This window comes from Sinohyriopsis cumingii, chromosome 4, assembly GCF_028554795.1.
Source record: "Sinohyriopsis cumingii isolate HCF-2022 chromosome 4, ASM2855479v2, whole genome shotgun sequence".
Classification (NCBI taxonomy): domain Eukaryota; kingdom Metazoa; phylum Mollusca; class Bivalvia; order Unionida; family Unionidae; genus Sinohyriopsis; species Sinohyriopsis cumingii.
Window position 1 is genome coordinate 42,367,008 of NC_142964.1, and position 27,170 is coordinate 42,394,177.

A 27,170-nucleotide genomic window follows, 5' to 3' on the forward strand; every position below is an offset into this window, starting at 1 on the left:
CTACGAGAGCCCCTAACCCGCCAAACAACGGTCTAGAGGCCCAAGAGGGAGGACGGCACAATCCTCATTAAACTCGTAGCTTGCCACCGCAATCTACCAAGTTTAGAGGATATACACATAACATATAACTAAGGACAACACAATCCTCATTAAACTCGTAGCTTTCCACCGCAATCTACCAAGTTTAGAGGATATACACATAACATATAACTAACTAAGGACAGCACAATCCTCATTAAACTCGTAGCTTGCCACCGCAATCTACCAAGTTTAGAGGATATACATATAACTAACTAAGGACAGCACAATCCTCATTAAACTCGTAGCTTGCCACCGCAATCTACCAAGTTTAGAGGATATACACATAACTAACTAAGGACATCACAATCCTCATTAAACTCGTAGCTTGCCACCGCAATCTACCAAGTTTAGAGGATATACACATAACTAACTAAGGACGGCACAATCCTCATTAAACTCGTAGCTTGCCACCGCAATCTACCAAGTTTAGAGGATATACGTATAACATATATATAATGAAATGGATATATACAATGAAATGGTTATATACAATGAATGAAGAGCCCCTATCGAGTGTATTAGCGAGCTCAGATTATGAATGAAGGGCACAAACATATAACTTAACTAAGGACAGTACAAACATGTACGCTCAGCAAAATCCCACCCACAATAATTAATCCAGTGGGTGATACGAAAATATGTATCACCCACAAGTCAATGTTGTGGGTGGGTTTTTGCTGAGTGGGGGGGGGGGGTTTGCGGTTCCCCCCACTATTATAAAAATCGCAATTATGCGTACACCACCGACAAATTGTCAGCCATGGGGGTTTGATCCTGGACCGCGAGCGTCACAGTCCAATACCATACTGACTGAGCTATCAAACATTGTTACGAACATATGTTTCGGAAGTTAATATATAGTTAGCTATATAGCTAAGGAACCAATATTTACAGTAAACAGCGGTTTCTGAATAATAACAGTTTCTGTATTTATAACAGTTTCTGAATAATAACAGTTTCTGTATTTATAACAGCGGTTTCTGAATAATAACAGTTTCTGTATTTATAACAGCGGTTTTCCTAAGCAGACTGAGAATCAATAACAACAGTTTCTGTATTTATAACAGCGGTTTTCCTAAGCAGACTGAGAATCAATAATAACAGTGGCATGAACACACACCTGCAGGTCGATTACCATGACAACGGTTTCTGTTCCACACACAGCTTCCTACGGATCAATAACATTATCATGATCTCTCGTAATGTTGTATGATGGGGAAATATTTAAAAAACATAAATAATACTTCTACGAGTAATTAGTTAAACTGACTAATTACGATCATAAAAAATCAAAAATCTACGAAGAAAACTATATATTACAAAGTAATCTCCCCTTATATAATCAAAAATTCAGTAGTGTATGGAGGACCTACTGTGACATAAATTAAAAAAATTAATTCAATGTGGTGATGATAGTTAATAATGTGGTGATGATAGTTAATAATGTGGTGATGATAGTTATTGATACTGAAAGGTAATTTTCTGTTTATATTTTTTCGAAAAAGCTGTTTTATATATATTTTCTGCGACTTTTTGTACTGAAGACGGATTAATATCAAAATATTTAGCAGCTGAATACATTGAACGCAATTTTATTTCTTCACCAGTTTCTATGTTTGTGGAAATTACCGCCCTCTTTCCGATTGTCTTACATCTTCCTGTATTTCCACGTGTATTATTCTCGCTGTGAGAGATAGCTTGTAAATTGGATAAATTATTGTTTTGAGTATCCCCGTCAATATGATCAATAACAAGACCGTCATTGATCATCCCATTATGACATTCATACGTAAATCTATGACAGAAATAATGTTTCTTCCCAACTGTAAATCTAAGATAACATGATTATTAATACAACCAACTTGTCTCTTCAACTTGCAGTGTCTGATGATACCATTAATATTTGATTCATAGTTTGTTATGACAGGATGTGGGACAAATATATTTTGCTCCATTATAATAATATTATACGTTTAAATCATTGTTTGTCTGAAATCTTGATATATAATCCCTCACGGATTTTATAGCGTTTTCACCGCTATTATTTTTTTGGTCATAATATCTTTTAAGCTCTCTGAACCGTTTCCCGCCGCACTTTCCACATAATTCTGTCTTTCCTCGCACTCCAATACCACACCGTAGACATGGTATTGGTCCTAGACTTCCTCGTCGTATGTTTTGTGAGTGTATCCAACAAAATTCCTTTCTACAGGATTTGTTGCATCGATTTACTGAGCCGATCATCAACCATCTGCATTGGGACATTGTATATATATATATAATTTTCTTTATTTAAATATTTGTTTTAATTATATGAACGAGTTTGAGAGATTATCCCAAACTAGGCCTGTTAAATATAAATTCAACCTTGACAGATTATCTTCTGACTTGCCAGTACGAGATCTGGTTGATCCGAAAAATAAAAGTTTGATCTCGAAAATTCACGACGCCAAGAAAGAATTTTACACGGATGGTGCATCTCATACATGGTCAACGTTCAAGATTATACGCACTGACGGAGTCAAGGACACTGTCACGGACGCCACAATGAACGACAAGCGAGCGGCAACTATCATTAACTACATCGCTGAATACGAGGGCAATCAAAAATATTTCTTCGGAGTAAAATTTATTGTATTAACAGAAACAGGTAGTTGGATTATCCGTGACAAATATGATCCTGTCCTTGGCAATAATAAAACTATCATATTAAGTAAAAATTCCAGACCGGGTCTACTGACAGGTATTGACAAACCGTATTATGAACGAGCGTATCCTGTAACGGCGGTTATTTATGGAATTTATGAGATAAATAAAAAACCCAACGTTGATAAACTAGCGCCGATGAAATTTTCAAGGTTAAATTGTGTGGCTGAACGAGTAATAGAACACTTTACAAACGCGATGCGTGGAAATGGATTAACCGATTTAAGGCGTGAAAAAATAAACTCATGGGCTGATTCAGTTAAGGATACCGGTGCTACAATAAAAGATGTTGCTGAGTTAGGAAAAATATTAAAATTTCCAATAACTGTGGCGACAATAACGGGAGAAGTACTGTACCAGTCGAAATATAAATCGAAGGGAGCTCCAATAAATATTATCGATCATAACGCGCACGCATGGACTAACGCAGTAACAATATTTCCACGTGATCGAACTGTTAGATTTTACCCCACAGATAGTATGTTTGATTTTATCAACGAAATAAGTAAAACCGATCCTGTATCGGTATGGTTATTTAAAAGTAATGAAGAAGGTCAATTTGATCAGTTTGTCAAACCGAACGGTGAAATATATCGCACAGAATCCCTCCATGACGAGATGAAAAATCTTGCGACGTTTTTACAGTGCAAGCACGCGGAAAATACTGACAAATTACTAACTAATTGTTTTACCGTTCCATCTGTTGCGGCTCATTTCGCCAGAGAGAGAAATTCATGGAAACCAACACGATTTGATTTACTCGAGGACGTACGCGCAAGTTGCGTCGAATATGGACATGGCGGATTATGGAATACCAAATACAATTACAATGATGTTATTTCGGTTGATATGGTTGCATGTTATCCAGGAAGTTTTCTGGGATACGGAGATTGTTCTACGTACTTTGAAAGATTTGGTCACCCTACAAACGAGATGACGCGAGTGGCAATTAATGGACCATTACCTGATTTTGATCTGACTGGATTCGCTTGTGTTGAATCATTCGAGTTTAACGAAAATCTTCACAAGATTTGTTATGTTTGGTTTGGCAGACATTTTTGTGAAAAACGTTGGGCACCTATAGTTTTGTTACGATATATGCTAGATTGTATGATACTGACATCGTTGGTGGTCAGTGAGGCAATTATATCATATCATGCACAGACCAAAGTTTGGTTGCCCATGTCAGATTCTGAAGTTATTAGCGAGTTTAAGGATGTTTCCGAAGATGATATTCCTAATAAACTCAAAACCGCAAAAGATCTCGGTAGAAAAATTATAGGTAAATTTACTCAAGGTGGTGCATATGATTATAAAAGACATCACGCACGATTAATTCTAGATGATGCCGAGTACGATTTTATAATCGCTGATACAACGGCGAAAAATACATTTGTAAATCGAGAGAGTGTTTATTTATCCGACGGAACAAAATTGGGTACGATCGTTAGTTACATAAATGACGTATCCCCGCAATATACTCATCTAAGATCTTCCATGTTGGCTTATGTTTCTATAAGTTTATTATCGATGATTAATAGATTTCCTGAGACCGCAGTCAGAGTCGCAACAGATTCGTTTTATATTTCAAGTAAATATTTAGAACCTGTTATGAAATTTACAAGTAATGATGAACGATGGGGTTCGTGGAGAATAAAAAAGGAACTATTACACAATTACACAGAATCAGCAGATGTTCCAGTGAGAGATTTTTATCGTGAGGGTAATAAAATATCAGAAATGTCGAAGGCACCATCGTTGAGTGATCCAATAACCAGATATAAGACAGTATATCTCAATGGTCCTGGTGGATGCGGCAAAACAACTCGAACGATTAATGTTTTTAGAAATTCAGATATAATCGTGCGGACACCCACACATAGACTTGCACGTGAGATGAAACAGCGGCAAGTACAATCTTGCACGTATCATAGTTTCTTTCGGTGGCGCGGAGATACATGGACTCCTGAACGGATGGGAGAAAAATATATACCTAAAATAATTATTTGGGATGAGATATGCACGGTCTCATTGGATACATTAAAAATGTTTCTTGATTGGTTGTTGACAAAAAATACCGCCATAATAATGTGTGGCGATCATGGTCAACCTCCGCCTTTTGTTGGACCATCTCCACATGATTGGTTAAAAAATTTCGTTGATTATTACGAAGAAATAGATGATGATCATAGAGCTCTTGATGCAAATTTGAGGGAGTTTAAAAAATTAATCAGATTACAATCAAACAAAATTCAGTGTGAAATAATACGTGGAGTGATCTCAGAGACATCAATGAGTGATTTTTTGAACTCATGGAGACCCAACGATTTGATCGTAGCAAGTAGAAAAATAATCAGAGACGCTTTACAACAACAGTTATTTCAGCTGCATGAAGAAAAATATTCAGAACTACCCGTACCGTTGTGTTATAGACCATCAGATACACGAAAACAGAATATTAATGTTGATATTCCAGGACCCTTGACAGAGTCAAGGAAACAGAATCTCGTATTAAATGATATTGTCGCCGTTGATATCAGTGTGGTCGAAGATGCAATACACGCTGACAAATCTCCATGGGTGTTGGGCTACGCCATGACGATCCACTCGTCTCAGGGATTAACTATTTCTGATACACGGGTCTGGATTGTAGACGATCGCATCGAGTGGTCAAATTTAGTTTATTTAGCGGTATCGAGGGTCAGAAATATATCTCAATTACGTAGAATCATAATTCCTGAAATCGTTGATAAATTTAACGTCATCGATGATGATATAATAAGAAAAAAATTAATCGGATACAAACAATCTGATAAAAAAAATAAACGTGACTTTGATCTTGATGTTGAATTTATTATTGAGTTAAAACAGCAGCAGAACAACCATTGCACCAGTTGTAATTGTATAATGTTATGGCGGTATTCGAGTAATGATTCAAGACAATTTACCGTAGATAGAAAAGATAATAGTCGCGGTCATACACGAGAAAATACCATGTTAACCTGTCTTGAGTGTAATCGACGTAGAGGCGCTGGCACCCTTGGCGCTAGTGCTAGTTAAGTGATCGAAATCACTGAAGTGATCGCGGTGGTAGTTGTGTATCCGCGGGAATTATTTGTAGTTGTTCACGTGTAAATCCACGTTGAGGAGCGGCCGAATCTAATCTGTAGATTGCAGGTCTGGAAACGCCTACGTTTCTTCCAGTGGATCTTGTCACGGTAGATATTTTGTGTGTGGTAACACTCCAAATAGGATCAGTTGCTCTCGCTTTACCACCTTCAAGTTCACCAGGCTCATATAAATATCTGACTGTGACATCACCTAATATTTTTTGTTTTCCAGCATCTTTTCGTTGTGTTGGTATATTTATTTTTGTGACCGCGCTAATGGGTTTCATGTTGGTTGTTCGTGTGATCTCATTATTTAATGCAGCTATCACGCCTGGTAATCTTGCAACCCATTCGCGAGATCTTTTATCCTGAATAAATTCCCTCGCGTATTGATATCCAAATAACCGCTCAGCAAGTGTTCGATTAAATCGCTCAACAATTGCTTGATCACGGTGAATTGCAGTATGACCTCGTCGTATTTTGGTATTATGTTGTTTCATCAGCGATGATACTGGACCAAGAAATTCCTTGCCAGGATCAACCTGTAGTAGCTGTGGCCATCGTAGACCACCTCGTGGTCCACCACCTCGTTGATAAATTCGTTCAAACGCATCGGCTACTTCAGATGATGTTTTCGCTGATAGCGGCTCTGCTTCTTTATATCTACTTGCAACATCAACTACGGTTAGCGCGTACTTGTACGTTTTTCCACGTACAGTATCATGCGGTAAAAACAGAATATCAGCTTGATGAACTTCATTAGGAACACTGACATCGAAATACGCGTACTGAATTTGTTTAGGACGTGGTAGATAAATTTGCCATATTGCTTGTTTAGATAACGACGTTTTAGCAGTAGAATGTTTAACCGCCGCTGCATCAGCGAGTTTACCAATTGCTGCTTTGCCTCTCCAGTATCCTCTCGGTGAATAATAAATTGATTCCATTATTAATTACCAGCCCCAATCGCTAATTTACCTTTCATCGAGGATCTTACTAACCAATCAGCTAATGATTCTCTAATATTTTTATTTTTTATAGAATTTAATGAATGAATTAATTTTACATCTGCAATATGCCTATCTTGTAGATTTTGACTTTTATAAGCTACATCATGAGCATGACAAGCTCGATCAATAGCATTTATTGGTTCCTCGCCTGGTTTTGGTTGATCTTGATTATCGAGCCTGATATCGAGTCGAGTACCAGGACCGCAATAATTATATCCTGGTAGATGTTTTTCTCCACTGTATTTAGCCCATGTAGCACCTGGAAACTTTGACATCAAATTAGCAATATCACCACCGCGCTTATTAGGTAAAAACGAAAATTTCTTTCTACCGCATATAGAACATTTTCCACCGTACGCTATTTTTTTATTTTTTGTTATAACTGTGGCTAAATCAGTAGTTGGAGTTTTAACTCTACAGCGTAAACAATATAAATTCATGTTATAATATATATGGATATAATTGATTTCTCAGCAACTCGGCAGCGAGAACCAGTTAAGCATCATCCTGCGCTACCGAACTCCATCAGAATGATTATCATAGGACCATCTGGATCGGGTAAGACGCAATTATTACTTAATCTGATAATGAGATGGTTGAAATGGGATAAATTATATTTAGTAGCACCATCCGTTGATGATCAACGATGTTATGATGTACTTAAAGATTTCAATGAAAACGCGCGATTACTGGATGAAGATAATGATGTTATAGAGTTTATAACCGATATTGATGAAGCACCATCCGTAGATTCCATAGACGGATTTATTAATAATTTAGTTGTATACGACGATGTGATGCTAGATAAACAATCAAATCCAGCCAGAATATTTTCCCGAGGGAGACATAAAAATACAGACGTGATCTATGTTACTCAACGATATACACAAATTCCGAAGGTGATCAGAGACAACTGCAACATTTTAGTTGTGTTTAATGGCGTAGACACACACACGTTGCGAAATATTCATCAAACTTGGTGTGGTGGTGACATGGATATAATTAAATTCAAAAATTTCTTCTCACGAGCGCAAGCTACCCCGCATGGATTTATAACAATAAATTTACATGATCCAAGAACAAGATATCGTGTGGGTATTGATAAAATATTTGGGTAACAGGGGGAGCAGCAGAGAGGGTACCTACCAACGTTGGTCGTCAAACAAATAAACAAGAAATAAATAAACACGTAGAGTACTTTATTTTTTCAGATACTATTTCGAACTGAGGTTTTATTAGTACAATCGTCCATTACAGAAATAAAACATCTCAAGGAAAAGTTCATTTGTAAAATCTTGACCTTTCTACGAGATGATTTATTTGTTTGTTTTATTTGTTTTGTCGGAATTCTATGGTCTGTTCACCCTCTCTGCTGCTAGATCTATGAAGGTTGATCCTTTTATGTAGCTTTTCAGTTTCTCCTACATACTGAAAGCTATAGATCTTACATGTGATGAGATAAATTACTTTCTCTGTTTCGCACGTTTTGTTTTGATCATGTATGTTTAGTTTTTCTCTAGTCACATTTTCTAGTACAGTGACTTGAGAAAAATTAAACATATATGGTGTATATATATATATATATATATATATATATATATATATATATATATATATATATATATATATATATATATATATAGGTCAACATTGTAATTAAATAGGTGAAAATGACAATGCTTTACATTATAAAAATGGGTCAACGTTTTATTATTATTATTACATGTGTTACACACGTAAGTGCTTTGATCAAAACTAACATTTAGTCTCTAATAAAAGTTTTCTGTGATTTGTTCTTTAATATGGGTCAATCAATTAGATCGTACTATAATCTGACACAGGTTCCGCAACGATCTAAGAGTATGGTGAGTGTATCAATAAAGAAAGGTTTTTTAATTTAATTACAAGTCATACGGCACACAACAACCTATCTAGTTATTAGCAACAAATTACAAAAGCACACAGATACACACACAAACAAACACACACGATACAATTAAGACATAAATTACGCAATTATAAAGAATTTCACATCTTATACTAAATGTTTTACATATATTTACGGTGGTTCACGGTGGCTGAGTTTTCTAAGAAACCCACCTTTTGAGATCACTGACATCTCATCTTCGTCCACGTGGGTTACAATGTCGGGCTCGGCCTACGTGGGTATATGAGAAAGTCTGCCAGTAGCGTCCCGTGGGTCTCTGAATTTTCCCGGGGTTTTCCCGGGTTCTTCCTCCACCATATATACTGGCCGCTATGTATAGCCTATCATGTCTTGAAAATGGGGTTAAACCCATAACAACAACATCATTTTTACGAAATCATTTATAGACAATAATAATTGAAAAAGGACAGTGACGAACAAACGATAATACCATGTGTGAATAACGATTGGACCACATGTCAATACGTATATTATTTCAATATGGTACGTATTTCTTGATTCCCTATTTACGTAAAATTGTAATTAGATCCTGGAATCAAATATGTCTCCTGTTCTGCCCTAGCTTCTAGATTCCAGTAAAGACTGAGGGCAATTTGCGATACTGATGATATCGTTGAAAGTGTGACCAGTGAATAGAAAATTTTCATTCACCAGACTTATATCTTCAACCTTTTGGTCATTCATTCGGATCTGCGGAGACCGATCCTTCTACTAAATTATTCCATTTTGCCAACATGCCTTATGCCACATATACGGCATTTGTCCAAACGTGCTTTATGCGCTGCATTTCTTCAGCATACTACGTGCCACATAACATTGCGTTTGTCCAACACACTGCGTGCCACATACAACTTCATTTGTCCAACATGTTGCATGCCATATTGCTACTACTCTGTGGTTATAAACTAAGAAATAGAAAGAAGCGAAACCAAACAAGTTTTGTCAAACTTAGCAAACAGTTTAGTGGTCAATGCTGCACATGAAAACTTGAGAGGAACTTAGAGTATTATCAAGTGAATCCAAACAAAACTTGGAAAAGTTCTTTGAAAGTAAAAAAATTAAATGTTCAGTATTAATTCCAAATTTGGAAATGTACTGGTACGCCAGGAGTCTGAATAATTCACAACAGTTAAAGAATAATATTATAGTCCAGAATAATGAACACTTTCTAGTTCCACTGAACTGTCCAAACAAATGTTTTCCTCTCGAATAATATCTCAGTATAACATAAAACACGTCTCAAACTTACAACAGGAATGCAAAAGTTGAGGATGACTCCAAAATAGGATTTAATCTGATTGCTCAATTTTCTCCTTAAATATACCGTAAAATTACGATTATATTTCACAACATAACCCCGTAAGGATATTACTACTCAAGTTATTTCGAAATCGTCTATTCGTGTGATCTAGCCCAACAAATGGGAACTAACTTAATCCTTCTAGAACCGTCCAAACTCCACCAGCCAATGAGAAATTAACCGAAATTCGTCATCAAGTCTGATTATTAGGATTATCATTAGTAATTGTCAACGCATATGTAAGCATCTATTCATAGATCCTTTGTATTTTTAAGCTCTTAATATTTCTAATACAGACCCTAGTCACGTAGGCAAAATCTAACAAATCTGTACAACGTACAACCATTAATAAAAATTACAAAAATTAGATGAAAAATGTGGTATGAGTTACAAAAAGTATAGATATACATGAAACATATACATTGTATTTCTCCAACATGCTGCATGTCATACACTCATTTTTCTAACATACTGCATGCCATAGACACCGCATTTTTCTTTATGCCATATATTCTAGATGTGATGAGATAGGTCACATTTTCTGTTCTGCAAATTAAGGTACAACAAAGAATGTGTATCTTTCCATCTTAACTTTGTTTATTTCTGTCATGTGCAGGCAAGTATTTCAATTATGTCCCCTTCAGGGCTCAGATGTGCTGTTGGATATTTTGTTTGAAGGTGGCTTCAGTCTCGATGTGACAAAAATGTACCCAGACAAATTTCTGCTGGCACTGCGTTACACTGGTTTATGAATGAAGATAGTATGAGAGGTTCACACACTTCAATTCTGCCGGTAATTTGGAACGATTCACACCTATGGGATGTCTGGATGAAGTGTATACGTTGGGATGTCTGGATGAAGTGTATACGTTGGGATGTCTGGATGAAGTGTATACGTTGGGATGTCTGAATGAAGTGTATACGTTGGGATGTCTGGATGAAGTGTATACGTTGAAGATTTTCTTTTTATTTCTATTTTAAGAGGTCAGCTTCAACTTATCCTTTCGTACTGCTTCCTTCATCAGATCTTTGCTTAGCCTCCCTTTGCACGGTGTTGAAATACTTATTTTGGCCTTTTATCAAAGGTTTCAACATATCATATTGTACGGTGTTATTGTTCATTTTTTGCCAGTTTGTGTCTTTTCTAATCATATGTCTCTATAGGACTCATGGTACTAGTTTAGCTCCTATAGCAAATATATGCAACCACCATGATATTACAAATTCAATAATTTTAAATTTCTGAGTGCTCACGATCACACACACACACACACACACACACACACACACACACACACACATATATATATATATATATATATATATATATATATATATATATATATATATATATATATATATATATATATAAGTATCAAATGAAACCAGATATGAGCCGCGGCATTTTCTAGACCTACAGGTGCTTGAAACATCTGCTTTCTAATCCGCACCAAAGAGTCAGGTGCTAATTTCAGTAATGCGTGTTCTAAACTCAAGACTGTTAAAGGACTGATATTCCATCAATAAGATAATGTCTCTTTTTCCACTTACAACTAGGATAAGCTTTCAAAAGATCCCTTTTCCTACAAAATATTTTTCATTATCAACCAATCCTGGGCAGGCTAATCCATATATACTCTATTTTGTCTTCACCCCATTTCCAGACTGGTTCCCATTTTTCCACCCATTTCCAGACTGGTTCCCAATTATTCACCTATTTCCAGACTGGTTCCCATTTTTCCACCCATTTCCAGACTGGTTTCAATTTTTTTCACCCATTTCCAGAGGGGTTCCTATTTTCCCACCCATTTCCAGACTGGTTCCCATTTTCCCACCCATTTCCAGACTGGTTCCCATTTTTCCACCCATTTCAAGACTGGTTCCAATTTTTACCCATTTCCTGACTGCTTCCCATTTTTCCAACCATTTCCCGACTGGTTCCCATTTTACCATACAATTAGTACCGTTTGTCCAAAAGCGCCCAGGCCAGTAGATTTTGGAACAGTTACTATAAATTTGATGTGAGTAATTAGTGCACATTTAAGTTTCGTTAAAGTTTATAAAGAAATATATTGGCAGGTATCGCTTCAATATCATGGCTTTTATTAGATTGAAGGATGCCTTTTATTTTGAAATTTTACTGACTTGTAATAGAAACATAGTAATATTGAAACTTTTCTATTGTGCAACTTTATTCTTTGGCTAAGCTGGTTGGGTGTCGGTGATGCTGTCACTATTCAGAAAACAAGTTTGTTCCAAACATGAAAAAAATCTACCTCCTTTTTTCACAATATAATTGTTACGTGGTTGCTTTTCTCGCTGGTGCTCGTCCTAAATTGGCAAATATCTGTGGAAGTATTAATCTGCAATTTACTTGAGATATTTCTGTAGTAAAAACGATAAAGGCAACGTCAGTTACGTCAACAAGGCACGCTATAAATTGCAATTTGTTTAGATAAACATAAATTGGTATATCTATATTGACTTACTGTCACAATACAACAACCTAAGTTTATCATTTTTGTCATGTCGCCTTAATCACGTCAACATAGTTCAATTGGTAACTCATTTGTTGATGTAAATGACGATGTGCGGTCGCGCATCCAGTAGAAATATATCGTCACCACAACCGCGGCTTAATTTACTGGTTAGTCAGTGACGTCATTCGCACATAAGTGACATTATTCCTATAACAGTTGGTTTTCAAAGTTAAATTATAAACCTCATTCGGAATATCTTTGGCCTTTTACGTCAAGTTGAGAAATAAACCACTAATGCAATCGTCGCCAATGAGATTTATATGCTGAACTACTTTCCTTCCTGAGCAGCAATATAGCAGCGGAAGGAGACAAAGTAACAATCGGATCAATCTCGGCCATAGGTTGCAGGGGACAGTTTCGTGCAAATTTGTTAACTGAAGGGTATGGTGTGACTTTCTGAGCCATTATTGTGCAATAATTAAAGGTATGGATATATTTGTGAATTTGGTCTTTGGTCTTTCTGGCTTGTGGTGTGTTAATGAGACACGTGCTAATCATATGGTCATTGCACGGTATGTATCAAGTTGAAATACCAATAGTCGGCTAGAAACCAGAGCTAGCTACTTATAACTTTGCTGTTGTTGCTGCTGTTGATGTTGTAGGCTTAAACACCATTTTTCAGCACACTATAGGCTAGACATGGCGACTAGTATAAATAATAGAGGAAGAACACGGGAAACACCGGAAAGAACCACCGACCCACGTGAAGCATATTTCAAGCTTTCGCACATACCCACATTGGCCGAACCTGAGACTCGAACCCACGCAGACAGAGGTGAGATGGCAATGATCCGTATCGGTGAGCGCTTTAGACCACTAGGTGCCCCGCTACATGAAGTAGTAGACACGTTGTTCAAGGTAAGTAGCTCAAAAACTGACTGGATGACAACTATTTTGAATAGCATCAAACTATTAAGTACATAATGTATTTCAAAATTATCACACAGGGAGAAGATTTGTGATTGCACTGTGAGCAGCACATATTCTCAAAACTGCTTGAAAAATTTGGGGGTTGGGTGCATCAACCTTTTATTCTATTAATTTCCAGTGACTTGTCAGATCAAGTGAATTATATCTGTATATGTTCCTTTAATATACCTATCCAAATATTTGGACCTTTTTGACCTCACTCATGTATTTATCTTTTTATAAATTTTTATATTAGACAGGTGTATGTAACATTAAATTTGGGCACAAAAACTGTCCCTCGCACCCGAACTATTGTAACATATGATGTGTACTCCACAAAAGACGAATCACCAAACACATCAAAATGATGTGAATTTCTAAAACTTCCTCAGAGGTTTCGTCACCACCTGAATGAAATGGCCTATCGATGTTCCGATAGTAGTAAAGCTGTCTCCCTACTGGTTAGTCAGTAACGTCATAAGCATAACAGTTATGTATCTCCCATAACAGTTAGTTTGCAAATGTCACTCTGAAGCTGCAATGATTCGTTGGTAGCTTCACATTGACTCGTAGGAAACAAAAGTACCGAGTCAGTACCTTCACTAACAATGGAGGAGAATAGTTATATGTAACATGATGTAACATGACCTAAGAGCAGACAAGTCGGATGGCAAGCGACACTTAACTCGACACTTTTAAAATTGCTTAAAAACACCACCAACAACAACAAAAAAGCCAGTAAATGAAAGGGGAAAAAGGATGCTTTATGTGTGACAATTATTTTACCACAATTTCAAGGGGACTCCAAATAAAGCATTGAAGAAATATTATTTCATCAACCGTATTATATTTAATATTAAGCAATTTATAAAAGGTCGAGCATATTACACGGTTAATACATTCTGAGATTTGTTAACTTTGTTTGGCAGAGATGTGGGCACGAGTATTACAGTGATGTTGACTGAAAACATCAACGTGATATTGGGCAAGCCAACAATGGTCAAAATCAACATTATAACAACACGTACGTGCTTTACAGCAGTCAGTCAGCTTTAACGTTACATCAACAACAGTTTTTTTTTACAACAGTCAACCGACAATATTTAACAGTGTGCAACAGAGGCCAGCTGCGATAAACGTGACTCTGGAAAAACACTGAACATGTTTTAACAAGAAACATTAATTGTTTTCCAAAAATACAATTTCATTCACTTTGCGTCTCACAATCCGCCAGTCCTTTTTACCTGTCTAGATCCGTACTAAACATCAGTTATGAATCTACAATTCGTAAGAATAACACTTTAACTAAACGTAATATTTGCAGGACTATATGGTCTTAAAATAAGTAAAAAGAAAGAGGGAAAAACCAACAACGTGTGTATAATTGAAAATATAATTTATTTCCATAAATTACAAAAAGAAAAGGTACAAATAATATACAGTGTTGTGAATGAAATCTCCGTCTTAAATGTTGTATCAAGCTTAACGTATCTAATAATGCGAATGAGCACCAAATGTATTTTAGTAGGGGTATTTGATATGATTCAACTGTTTTCCAGTTTTCTAGTCTTGTACATGTCTATATTGGATAGAATCCACATTTCAAGAAATGTTCTCCTTCGGCAGTCTAAAACAATACAAGCAGAATCGTTACAGTACACTCACCCCATGGTCTTATGGGCATGAATCATTTGGTTTAACAGGTCTAGCTTTATGGTCTATGTAAGTAAGAACAGGCATTTGTGTTTATGCAAATTAATTAAATGATTATTTACAGGACTTAAAATTAGTTTTAGATTTTGAAAATGCTGATGATATTGGAGACAAGATAGTAGATTAAGTTTCTCTAATTAGCAAGAGTATCTTATATATTATAGATTTTAAAGAAATGTATATTTTCTACTTGAACTCTGACAATCTTTGCCAACCCTTCAACTTAAACTACATTTATTTAACATTTATATTTTGAGGGAGAGGTTGTAAGTGATTGCGAGTCTGATCAGATATGTTGCGATCATTTACATGTTTTCAAATCAGCTTCTGGACAACTCATTAGTGATTATCAAATATTTAGTTTAATGTAGGAAACACAGATTCTGTGTACCAGAAACGATCAATCGAGTTATAGAGAAATGATATCATAATGTCTCATGTGAATTCTGCTAGGCTGAGTATAATGACATACTGGCTGTAGTTTTGGGTTTTAATCTAACTAAGTGCTCCATTTATTGCCCAGAATTCTGCTGTGTAGATGGAGCATCCGTCGGGGAGTCTGGCGCCGAATTCGAATTGGTGTTCCGGTATTACTACTGCAGCTGCTGTCCTGTTTAGTTCTTTTGATTTGGATCCATCTGTGTAGATTTTAAGAAATCCAGAGTAGGTTTCATCGAGGACTTTTTTTATTGCTGTTAAGGTTTTTAGCGGGTTTTGCAATTTGGATCCGAAGTTCTTGGCATTCTGTTTTTTTTTTTTTTGGTGTTTTTTCTTGTTCTTCAAGGATTAAGATCATTGATTTTGTGTTGTTCAGCTGAATCCCTGGTAGTTCAATTTCTTAGCAAAGTGTATGTATTCTTTTACTTACTGGGGGTTTGGAACTAGTTTTTGATTGAACGGCGTGTTGCACTTTTTGATCGTTATTTTAGTTGGTTGGTGTCTTTGTTTATTGAGTTTCTGGTGGCATATCTGAATATTTCTTCTTCTCGTCTAAGGTGCAGTGGTAAATCTCCTGTTAATATTTGTAGTTCCTCACGCGAGGTGTTAGGTTTAGTCCCCATGTATAGTCTGAGTACTTTATACTGTATGTTGTTTAATTTTTGGAGCAAAGCATTGTTTGCAGAGGCATACACTTAGCAACCGAAGTCCACTTTAGCGCCGATTAATGATTGTAGAGCATGAGCATTGTTTGTTGGTTATCTCCCAACGCTGTCTCCTTACTGATTTTTAAATCGTTGATGCCTTGTTGGCATTTTTTGGTTAGGGTACTTATGTGTGGCTTCCAGTTGAGAGTTTCGGTCAGGAGCATTCCCAAGAAGTATGTTTCTTTAACAAATTGGATTTCTGTGTTTTGTAGGTAAAGTTTGGGGTGTGTGGTAGGTCTTTTATTCGTTGGGGAGAAATGCATTCCTTCGCTTTTGGTATCTGATATTTGAAATCCCCAGTCGTCTACCCATTTGCCGCTGGCGTTCAGGCTTTGTTGTAATTGGCTGATGTTGTTTAGGTTGTAGGGGCTGCCTGCTTTGCAAATTCCGCTATCATCTGCAAATTGGGATAGATCTACTGTTTTGTTGGTAATATTATTGCCGAGGTTATTGATCATGACATTGAATAGCGTGGGACTTATCACGCTTCCCTGGGGAGTTCCGTTGTCCAGAGTATAGGTCTCGGAGAGTGCGTCACCTACTCTGGTTTTGATTTGTCTCCCCGTTAGGAAGTTTGAAATCCATCGTTGAATGTGTCCTGTTGTGTCGTATTTTCTGAATTTGAAGATTAGGCCTTTAGTCCAGACCATATCAAATGCTTTATAGAGGTCTAGAAATATCGCAATTAGGTGCCTATTTCTTTTCCGTTTGGAATTTAAGGCAAGTTTGACGCTGGCTTTAAGCCTAATTAGCTGGTAAATGGTGGATCGTTTGGTTCTAAATCCACTTTGGTTTTCGGCGAGTGGGTGGTTTTGTTCCAGGTGGTGTCTTAGTCGGTTGTTGATCATTGTTTCCATGACTTTGCAGATGGTACTAGTTCAGAACTTAACCGGTCGCGAAATCACCAGATGCATAGGCGACTTTATTTCTTTTCATCTGAGTTCAGTGAGAGAGAGATTTTGAATTTGAATTTGGTACGGTGATAAAAAACCATTAAACAAATATGTAACCTAGACATTTGTTAGTTTGCTCTATCAGCTAATTCTCCAATGTGGCTGCCGCCTACCGTACACAGCTACACTATGGGCACCCGTCACCGCCATAATTATATTACTCACCCCAATGTGGCTGCCGCCTACCCTACACAGATACACTATGGGCAGCCGTCGCCGCCAAAATTGCCGCCAAAATTATATCACTCAAATGATGTAGTGTAAAATCAAATGATTTAACCCACCAAAAGAAGCGATAAATCCAGATTCCAGATGATGTGGTGTCACATGAAATGATTTAACGAACAAAACCGAATGATGAATTTAGATTCCAAATGACGTGGTATTAAATGAAGTGATGTAATGTGAAATGAAATGATTTAACCCAACAAGTAGAATGATGAATTCAGGTTCCCAGCGCTGTTGCTTGATATGAAATGATGTAGGACGAAATTAAATGATTGAACCCCCAAAAAATAAAATAATGAATTCAGATTTCAAATGACGTGATATTTAATGAAATACATAATATGAAATGAAATGATTTAAAGAACAAAACAAAATGATGATATCTGTTTTCAAATGACGTGGTATTACATAAACTGTTGTAGTCTAAGATAAAATGATTTAACTCAACATATTAAATCATTAGTTTAAAAACGTGACGCTAAACTTCGATTTTATATCGGAACAGTCAGAATTGAAATTCTCCATAACAGTTGTTCGGCAAAGTAGGGTTCAGGCTGACACCAATATTGGCGCCTAGATATCAAAGACGGAAAAAAATATTTAACCCTGATTGGTTACGCTAAATAAGGGGCGTATTTCGAACACGAAATTCCGTGGGCTTTAAATATTGCCCCCATCGAAAAATCTAATTAGTCTGCATTTTTCCTGCAAGGGTGAGACTATAAGAGGCTTCGAGAGAAAATTTGGAAGAAATTCTCTCGTAAAACATTTATTAAAAGGGCCGGATGTCTGGAAAGTCAACGAACACAATTCTGGCGCTATAAGCAAACAAAGCTTGAAGCACGAGGTATTTGAGTCAATTTCATATAATTTGGTGATATCAATATTATGACTTGCATTAATTTATTTGCTTGTATTTATTTGCTTAAATTCGTAGATCAATTTTCTTGATATGAGTATAACTGTGGTTGAGTTCACCTGAATTCGTACAATAATCTTCTTTATATACGTTTGACGAATTTGTTGAAGCTGTCGTCTTGTTTGCATAGGAATTGGGTATTCTAAGATTTCATGAATTACTTTAGTTGGTATGAGTTACGAGAATCCGTTTGTATTCACCAATCTTAGATGATTTTACGTATGATAAAGATTTGAATGTGCGTATTCGCTGAAAATAGCATAGTTCATGCATATAATGAATATCAATCAGTCATTGGTGTAATTGACACGAGAATGGAACTGTTATGTCCCGTGTGCTGTTAATGTGAGTCAGAATCGAATAGCCATTAGAAAGTATATTAATCTTAAAAAACTACGTTTTTTATGGTCTGCCATCTTTAGCTGACCAGACAGCCTCAGTGTCTGAATTCCGATAGAACTACATGTGACCATAACGAGAGGGGAATAATGATCGATTCATAGTAGAATAACCGACAGAAAATTTTGGTTGCTTCTCTGTTTATTTTAAAGGAGGAATAGCTCCACTGACGTATACAGTGACGTATCCACTGACGTATTCTACTGATACAAGTATCTACGTATCTACATGTTTACGTATCCACCTACCGATTATGTATGGAGGTTGGAGGAGAAAAACAAAAGAGCGGAAGGACTGAGAAGAACAACTACCGTGACGTTGGAGTGAACCGGAATGCACAGGTTATGAAGTTGTACAAGGTAATGACTTCGTTTGTTTACTCGATTCTACGATGAACCAATTCTATCATTTAAACAGATGGCTGTTTATATAAATTTATTTGTGCTTGAAATTCGGTGAATGATTTATTTAAAAAAGAAGTGCATCTTCCTAAAATAATGTGTTATCAAAAGTGTTTATGCAATTGATTAAATTGCTGTTTTCATATACCGGGGCTCGTGTCATTCTATTATATATATCTGCTCAGATATCTCTATCTTTTCCACCTTTAAACTCCACATTTTATATTAATTTTTACTCGATCCCGGCAATAAAACTGATGGCGATCATCTCCTAGATAATCAGATCTGAATAAAGCGGACATCTTTTAAGTTGGCACAATCCGTCAATTAACCCACCCCCCGCAAGGCGGGCTAGAGATGAAATCTGTTTCTAGATGACGTGGTATTAAATAAAATGATGTGATCTAAAAATGAAATGATTTAATCCAACAAATGAAATAATGAATTTGGATTTCAAAATGATTTGGTATTAAATAAAATGGTCAGAATAACCGAATGGAATAATGCATTCAGATTCCAAATGACGTGGTATAAAACGAAATGTGGTGAAAGTAAATGGTCTGATCGGGAACGGCACTACATTGTAAGGTCAAACTCCGTATCATCTAGCGTAAATCTAAACATGGGGGGGGGGATCGCTGTTATCCACGATTAATGGTGTCAGCACGCCTAGATTTACAATCTAGATAAGCATGTTCAACATTCGTTTGAGACTTTTGCATACGAAACTTGGACAGCCAAGGTGTTTCCGTGCCGATAATATAAATAAGACTTATACTTTCCAAAAGCATCAAGTGTTTTTGATCCACATTAATTGAATGTGCGTGTGTTCTTTAACATTTCTCCGCATTTCACTACGCGAGCTTACAATTAAAGATTCAAGAAACGTAGATCAATCAATTAAGGAGATTACATTTTTTAAAATCTTATTTCATCAATAATAGTTACCGCGTTTGATAACCTGACGTAGCATCCACACTAAACTAGCAAGTTGTTTCTCGCTTACATTACTGGATTACGTACATGTGCATTATTTGTCGAAGTAATATATATATATAACTTCCTTTGTCGCCACCGAATAACAGTGTTTAGCGACATATTTATGTGGGGATTCTTTCTTTTCTTCTCTGTTTCAAAGAAATAATTACGATAATAATCAGTTGCATCTTTGGAGTGTTTAGTGACGAAATCGAACACAGATATGCTTGAATAAACCCAAATTTAACAATGAATTGTGAAAGTACAAAGGAAAGGCGTCATTAATAGATTTCATCAGGGTTTATATAAAAGACCCATAAAACCAGCATAGCGAGTTCTAAGTGAAAAGAAAACGTTAACCATTGGGATAAAGACAGTTACTCTCTCTCTCTCTCTCTCTCTCTCTCTCTCTCTCTCTCTCTCTCTCTCACACACACACACACACACACACACACATCGACATAGAACGATATATTATTATTATTTATATGGTAGCGTCTAACTTTTCAGTACTGGCCCAGTTTAAATCAACTAATAACAGGCCTGTCTCCAAAAATCTAATCCTGTCAGTTTCATATGCCTCCACAAATCAAGAAAACAGTGTATATATTGCTCTATTTCTCATATGTTGGTCATTTATTGGTAAAAGTACATAAAGGGAAAAGTGCACTAGGCATTATATTGTCCTTGAGTTTATTTTAAAAGTGTATGATCAGTAAACGGTAATAATACTATTAGGCTAAATTATATTAGAAGTAACACTGATAGAGACTATTATCATTAGAATAGACATTTTGGGAAGTGAACATTAACATGGAAGTTTATTAAAGCATTTGTATCACAAATACGATCAAAATTGACATGAGCATTTGTGCAACAAGTTGAAGCAATTAGAATAATAATCTTATTATTATTTTTGCAATTTATCTTTCTGTCCATATCGCATCTTTTTAATCAGCCATAACTGTAGTCTTTTATCTCCGAATAAATCAAACCTAATACCAAAATAAAAACTTTGTATTTTTTATGAATGTCTAGTTTAACTGAAACAGGTAGTTAAATAATTTCATTCTTCAACAGTTATATATATATGTGAAGATAGAACGTTCATAGTCATATCGGATTTGTTTAATTCATGACAAGAAAAAATTATGAAGACAAAAATAGTTAGCAAAATTACAGAAACATGATGCTGGGGTGATACAGACAAGCATGATCGTTGCTATTTTTCGTCATAAAACATTCCACGGGAGGCAACTGTTTATTATTCACGTATCCATTTCTTTCGAAATCTATGACTAAGCACCGCCATCCACAACCGCAATTGTTAATATGTTTGTAATGGAGTGTGGGATGTTTCAAATGCACATAATTCCGACGATTCATTTCTATTTATATTTGCATAAAACACATTTTAAAAAATCAACGTGATATTTCAATTTAGTTTGTGAAAATGAAAGGGAATTATGTGAAAAGAGTTGAGATTGCTGCAGCGTTTGGATAAATTTGATAGTTATTTAGAATCACATTACATACTTAAGGAATCTGCCAATTTCATTGTATAATGTCTGACACTTTGTACATATTTGTGTGTCCCCGTTCTGATGGTAAAAATTCTGATACATTGTTTCTTGGAACCACATATACATTGCAAAAGACGTGTATATTAGGTATTGTAAAGCAGATATTTATTGCCAAAACATTGTTAAAATAAATATGTCCCTGTTTTTATGGTAAAAATCATGTATCCCTGTTTTGTAGGTTTTAAAAGAATGTGTCTGTATGCAATTAATTTAATTTGAGTGTGACTTGGATTTTATTAAATAAGAAATTTACTATTTATGTTAATTTGGACAACTCTTTAAATTTACATATCATAAAAGGAAACCAATATCAAGTGTTTTTTAAAATATTTTATATTATTTTCAGTTGTTAGTTAGTCTGCAATAGATGAAAAAATATCTTTGGTATACCATTAGAACAGCTGTAAAAATGATGGCATAGAAAACGGGTGTATTTCATTAGTTTATGTGTCTACTGTGTCAGAGTTTCTAAAATTGTCATGTATTCTTTTGGTTTTAAAATGCACATCCTTTGAAATTACAAAAATATAGGTACACCATTCAGTTGAGACCAACAAATTAGAAACTGGTAGGGATACCAACAATTTTAAAGACTGTTCATAAAGCCATTTAAAATAATCATTTGTGTCTGGAAAATACACGAATTAAGAAGGCCTTTTTTAGTAGCTTTATATGCATACAAACAATCATTATTAAGTCATTGACGTCTGCATCAATAGTGTTTGATCACTAAGCGGACTGATAGCAAGAGGTATACAGCATTTACTACCAGTGGACTGATAACAAGAGGTATACAGCATTTACTACCAGTGGACTGATAACAAGAGGTATACAGCATTTACTAATAGTGGACTGATACCAAGAGGTATACAGCATTTACTACCAGTGGACTGATACAGCATTTACTACCAGTAGACTGATAACAAGAGGTATACAGCATTTACTACCAGTGGACTGATAACAAGAGGTATACAGCATTTACTAATAGTGGACTGATACCAAGAGGTATACAGCATTTACTACCAGTGGACTGATACCAAGAGGTATACAGCATTTACTACCAGTGGACTGATACCAAGAGGTATACAGCATTTACTACCAGTGGACTGATAACAAGAGGTATACAGCATTTACTACCAGTAGACTGATAACAAGAGGTATACAGCATTTACTACCAGTGGACTGATAACAAGAGGTATACAGCATTTACTACCAGTAGACTGATAACAAGAGGTATACAGCATTTACTACCAGTAGACTGATAACAAGAGGTATACAGCATTTACTACCAGTGGACTGATAACAAGAGGTATACAGCATTTACTACCAGTAGACTGATAACAAGAGGTATACAGCATTTACTACCAGTGGACTGATAACAAGAGGTATACAGCATTTACTACCAGTAGACTGATAACAAGAGGTATACAGCATTTACTACCAGCCAGTTGGAATTCATCAGGATCACAGAGTCGTATTGACAGCAAAGGGCCACTCAGCCTGGGTGTCATATTACCATGGATAGAAACTATTCACATTCTTGGGGCCTGGTATAATATAGAACTCGACGTTATGCCCATGTACGTACGTCCAGTGATGTAAGATATATACAAAAAGTGTCGAGAAACTTGTTAGTTTATTGTCTGTGCTAGGTCAGGTCATCAAATATGGCAATTACTATTGATAAAAAAGATCAAGATTTTAATCTGTTTAATTGATTGATCTAGGTTTTTGTATGAAATCAAATGATTTAACCAGGCAAATGAAATGATAAATCAAGATTCCACATAATGTGGTGTCACATGAAATGATTTAACGAACAACACCGAATGATGAATTTATATTCTAAATGACGTGGTATTAAATGAAATGATGTTGTGTGAAATGAAATGATTTAACCAAACAAACGGAATGATGAATTCTGATTCCAAATGATGTTGTGTGATATGAAATGATGTACCATGAAATGAAATGATTGAACCCCAAAAATGAAACAATGAATTCAGGTTCCAAATGATCTGGCTTTAATTGAAATGATCTGGTATTAAATAAAATGATTTAAAGAACAAAACGGAATGATGATATCTGCTTCCAAATGACGTGCTATTAAATGAAATGATGTAGTCTAACATGAAATAATTTAACACAACAAATGAAATCATGAATTTATATTCCAAATGATCTAGAATTAAATAGAATAATAATAATTTAAACAATTGGATTCTGAATCCAAATGACGTATTATTAAATGAAACCCAACAGATGAAATGATGAATTCAGGTTCCAAATAATGTGGTATTAAATAAAATGATTTAAAAAAAAACGGATTGATAGAATCTGCTTCCAAATGACGTAGTATTAAATGAAATTATGTTGTCTAAAATGTGGATAGTCACTTTATGGAATCTAAATTCATCATTCGGTGTTGTTCGTTAATCATTGCATGTGACACCACATCATTTGGAATCTGGATTTATCATTTAATTTGCTGGGTTAAATCATTTGATTTCATACTACATCATTTGATTAATGTAATTTTGGCAGCGACGGCTGCCCATATTTTTGGAAACCTTTCAAGCTCACGCAGTACAAGGTGGAGAAATGTTAAAGAACACACGCACATTCGTTAATGAGGATCAAATCACTTGATGCTGATTGGACAACATAGTTCTTGTTTATATCATCGGAACGGAAACACCTTGGCTGTCCAAGTTTGTTCTTCAAAAATCTCAACCGAATGATTAACATACTTCTCAGGATTATAAATTTGGGCTTGCTGATACCATACATCATGGATAACAGCCTCCCCCCCACCCCGTGTATGTTTGGATTTACGCTAGACGATTTGCAGTTTGACTTTACAGTGTAGTGTTCTTCCCAGTCAGACCGTTCACTTTCCATACATTTCATTTAATGCCAGGTCGTTTGGAATCTGGATGCATTATTCCATTCGGTTCTTCAGACCATTTTATTCAATAACAAATCATTTGGAATCTAAATTCAGCATTTCACGTTTTGGATTAAATCATTTCATTTTAGACTGCATCATTTTATATAATGCCACGTCATTTGAAAACAGATTCCATCATTCCATTTTCTTCTTTAAATCCTTTTATTTAAGATCACGTCATTTTGAATCGGAATTCATCATTTCATTCATTGGTTTAAATCATTTAATTTCATGTTATGTGAATTCAAATTAATAAAACTTCAGACATAATACCCCCACATTCCCCATTTTTTCATATAATTTTACGCAGTGTCACGTAATATATTAAAAACTTAACAAATGAATTGTTACTCTATAAATATAACATATTAATCAAACTAAACGATGCAGTAAAGACTTGACACCGTAAATAAATTTAATATATAGCTATTGACTTTACAAACATTACGAATCGCATATATCAAAATATATTTTAAAATTAGTTTAAGAATATTATTTCATAATATTAACACTTCATACAGTTTAGAGACAATGAGCAACATTCATCAAATATCATTCATGCAATATTGTACTACATGAAACATTTTCCTTCATTCCTATTTTTGTTAAATACCAGCATATATGTGAGAATGTCAAAATCCGAAGACAGTTCGAAGGACTCGGGAAAAGTGACGTTCAGGCAGGTATACAAAGATGTCATATATTTTCAATGTTCTAAGGCGGCGTATCCAGTAAGATTCCTTTTCTTGGATGACAAAGAAGCTGTACAGAAGCCCAGGAGCAGAACACTTCTCCTCCCATGGCCACACTTTCAGTGATATAACACTTATTGCAATTGCTCACAACCCAACATGGAGTTCCAAAACCAGGAAAAGAAAGGAATCCTACTGGATACGCCGCCTTAGAACATTGAAACCATGTGGTTTAAAACAAGAAGACTAGAACAAGACAGACATTCACAAATAAAATCACCTTTCTGCTGCCGGCATGCTCTCTTTTCAATAATTCTCTAAATTTGCTTATTAGTCACCCAATCCGGGATATAATTTGTGCTTACATAAATTTACAAAAAATAATAGATGACGCTATGACTCATCGATTTCCAGGTCAATATAAATTATATTTCAGCATCAGCAGCAAGTCATAGTCATGTAAAATTTGACAAAGACAACGGATTGTCTGTTTTATTTGTTTGTTTTGTCTATTTTTTTGTTTGTTGTGTATTTGCCTTAAAAAAGACCCATAAAGAGTCGAAAGCGCTTAGGCTAGCTAGATACTAGTTTTGCACTGTTCGTAGTCAGTTTACTACATTATATATATATATATATATATATATATATATATATATATATATATATATATATATATATATATATATATAATGACAAGTAAGCACAGTACTAACTATATTGAGTTGATTTTGAATATGCAGTGATATTACAAAGAGTAACACTTAAGAAAGATAAATCCTTTAATACTAAAATAAACATGAAGTTCAGCAAAGATAAAATGTAACAAGCAAAGATGTTAAAACTTTGAAGATTGTTTTAAAATAAAATATATTAAATATAGAAAATACACAATACTAAAAATACAGAGCCAAAATTAGCTTTATAATCTACATACCCCCCCCCCCCCCCGGTTGAAGATATTCTCTGGTTGTATGTCATCAAAAAGTTTCTAAAGTCGCATTAAAGAACTTATAACTGTCTCACAATGTTGAAATCAAATCTGAGAAGAATGTGTCCATACATATGAAATGTGTATGGGACATAAGTACAGACAGAAAGATAGACGATCAACTTACTTTGCTAGAGTCAGCACAGAATACAGGATCAGTCCCACGCTGACTGCAAAATTCTTCTTTGCCATCTTAATAACTCGACTCTGGGCTTCAAACAGTTTCTGCTCTGGCAGCCGTAGCTTTTATACAGATTTAGCTTTTACGAGATACGGGTTTATTTTCCTTTCATTGTTTATCTGGGTCAAATTTATTAGCAAGGAGAGGCTGCATACAACATTCCAGCCGGTATTGCTCTGGCAAAAAGATAAGTGCAATTGTAGTTTTCTACGTTCAATCATCAAATGGTCATAATATATTCACTGCTTCTTCCCTTCTCGTTCCAGACAAATGATACTTTTATTTGCTATATATTCAACACGGCAGCTCACCATCTACCATGCTGGACTAGTGATGAATGCTTGTTCTAATCCGTCCAGTCCCAGGCCAATTCAGCTCACTGGTTTGTGAAGCACATTCTCTAGATATTACTTTTCCTGTGTTGATGTGCCATTAA

The 27,170-nt window shown here is 35.5% G+C and overlaps 1 protein-coding gene across 1 annotated transcript in view; it reads right to left on the reverse strand.

The window, feature by feature from the left end:
* Positions 1–26,831, reverse strand: part of LOC149801053 (complement C4-B-like) — a 148,005-nt gene extending 121,174 nt beyond the window's left edge. Inside the window, exon 1 of the mRNA XM_089956763.1 lies at positions 26,681–26,831. Within this exon, the coding sequence (XP_089812889.1) occupies positions 26,681–26,745 (65 nt within the window). The 5' untranslated portion in view covers positions 26,746–26,831. The remainder of the gene's footprint in view (positions 1–26,680) is intronic.
* Between the last annotated feature and the right edge of the window lie 339 nt (positions 26,832–27,170).